Source organism: Protomyctophum parallelum, assembly GCF_964188405.1.
Source record: "Protomyctophum parallelum genome assembly, chromosome: 4".
Taxonomy (NCBI): Eukaryota; Metazoa; Chordata; class Actinopteri; order Myctophiformes; family Myctophidae; genus Protomyctophum; species Protomyctophum parallelum.
This window is the reverse complement of record NC_139700.1, coordinates 17,425,297-17,427,139: the sequence shown is the minus strand read 5'-3', so window position 1 is coordinate 17,427,139 and position 1,843 is coordinate 17,425,297. Positions and strand designations below refer to the sequence as shown.

The 1,843-nt window shown below is 46.6% G+C and overlaps 1 protein-coding gene across 1 annotated transcript; it reads right to left on the bottom strand.

Annotated features, from left to right (window-relative positions):
• Positions 1–573: 573 nt before the first annotated feature.
• Positions 574–1,530, bottom strand: LOC310857086 (dnaJ homolog subfamily C member 18-like; the record flags this gene model as incomplete). Its single annotated transcript, XM_083762699.1, has 1 exon — positions 574–1,530. The coding sequence occupies one exon, from the start codon at positions 1,528–1,530 to the stop codon at positions 574–576; it is 957 nt and encodes a 318-aa protein (XP_083618825.1).
• Between the last annotated feature and the right edge of the window lie 313 nt (positions 1,531–1,843).

Here is a 1,843-nt window from a genome sequence, read left to right as displayed (position 1 = left end):
TTGAAATGAAAATGATTGACAATAACAGCTGGAGCTGTAAAATATCTTCTCTTATGGGGGTCCCTGGCATATCTCTTCAAATGGGGGTCTAATAAGTGTCAATTTGAGGGTCCTTGACATGAAAAAGTTTGAGAACCACTGTCATAGACAACCAATATCACGAGCTGGCCACATGAAGTCTGAGATCCACATGAAGCCAACCCTTCCCATTAATCTTCATTATTTTTTATATTTTGCTATTAAGTTAGAAGCAATATCATTGGACAGATAGGAGTGAATTCTGTTATGTTCCCTGTCGAACCAATGAAGTGCAAGTTCCATAAAATATCATTCGGAATAAAGTGAGCAGACTTTATCTATAGGCCTGAAATCCATTGCCACCCCCACCCCTTTCACTACATAAGTTCACAAGGAGTGGCCAGCTATTTCACATGAGTCAGGTCAAAGTGACCCGAAGGCCCTGGGTGTCACAAAAACGACCCTGGGAGGGTTAAGGAATTAGACAGCAGGATGCATGGCTTCATGTTCAAAGATAATTCTGAAAGAAGTGTCTCCTTCCTCCACTCCGATTGCTCATTTGGCTTTCTGTTGCCCAAAATAGTGGTTGAGTTTTTCGCAATTGTACAACCTCATCGTCTCGGCTTTCTGCTTCAACCCCTCATCTCGGTAGTGCTGTGCACGGTTCGCCAAGACCGACTTGTGTTGCATTTCCTTCCAGCAGTTGCTTTGCAGGTGTTTTATGTAGTCACTTTCAATGGTCTTCTCCAGATCATCCAGCGCTGTCCCATGGTACTCCTTCTGGAAATCCTTATCCACGTAGTATGGCACGCCCCTGTGCTGCGTCGCCCTCGACACCAGCCCCATGGCCGGTGAGAGACTGTAGGGTGGATTGGTATCCATCATCGCCATGAAGAGCAACACCATCATGTAAAGGAGCAGCACAAGTGCCATGAAGGTGCTGCGGCCGTGGTTTCTATTCTCGTGTGCCGCATGTCGCCGGTTGGTCTGATACTGATAGTAGGATGCTCTGTTGGTGTAGACGCTGATGTTATCTGTGGGAAACCGTCCTCCAAAGAAGATGTTGAACAGCTCTTCAGGGGAAATGTTTGCCTCGAAGCGGTTGTGGCGTGCATAGACGCCACCATGGTGGTGGGATGACGACGACGCGCCCATCGAGGCTGGAGACTGATGCCCACGTTGGTCATACTGCTGCCGCTTGTCAGCGTTGCTCAGCACGGCATATGCATTCCCTATTGCTTTGAATGCATCGGTCGCTCCCGGTGCGAAGTTCTTGTCAGGGTGAAACTTCAGCGCCAAATTTCTGTACGCCTTCTTTAGGTCTTCGTCACTGGCGTCCTTGGAAACGCCAAGGACCTCGTAGAAGTCTCTGCAGTTCTTTATCCTCAGGACGCCCAAGCACTGATCCTCTGAGTAGCTCTTCCGGTCTTCACCTTTACTCTTATCATTATTATTTGCAATGTCTTCTTTCTTGGCAGTTTTCGAGTGTACAGGCTTTGTTTCCGGGGCCATATTGTCCACTTGCTTTGATGATCCAATCCAAAGGCCTGTTTGCTCTATGTCACGTCAGTCTTATTTGTATATAGACCCATTATCAGAACACGTCACGATGACATCACAGACACACTGTGTGCGCGATGTGGTTTCCATGGATATATTTGGTTACTCTTCATGTAAAATTAATGTTGTTTACACTAACCTCCCTCGAGACGGACAAGACAGGGTCTAATAATGGCATGACTATGACGATGTTGGAGTTGATGTTTGCAGTCATCATCTATAATGAAGCTATGATGTATGACTCCAAATATGGGCAAGGTTTCAG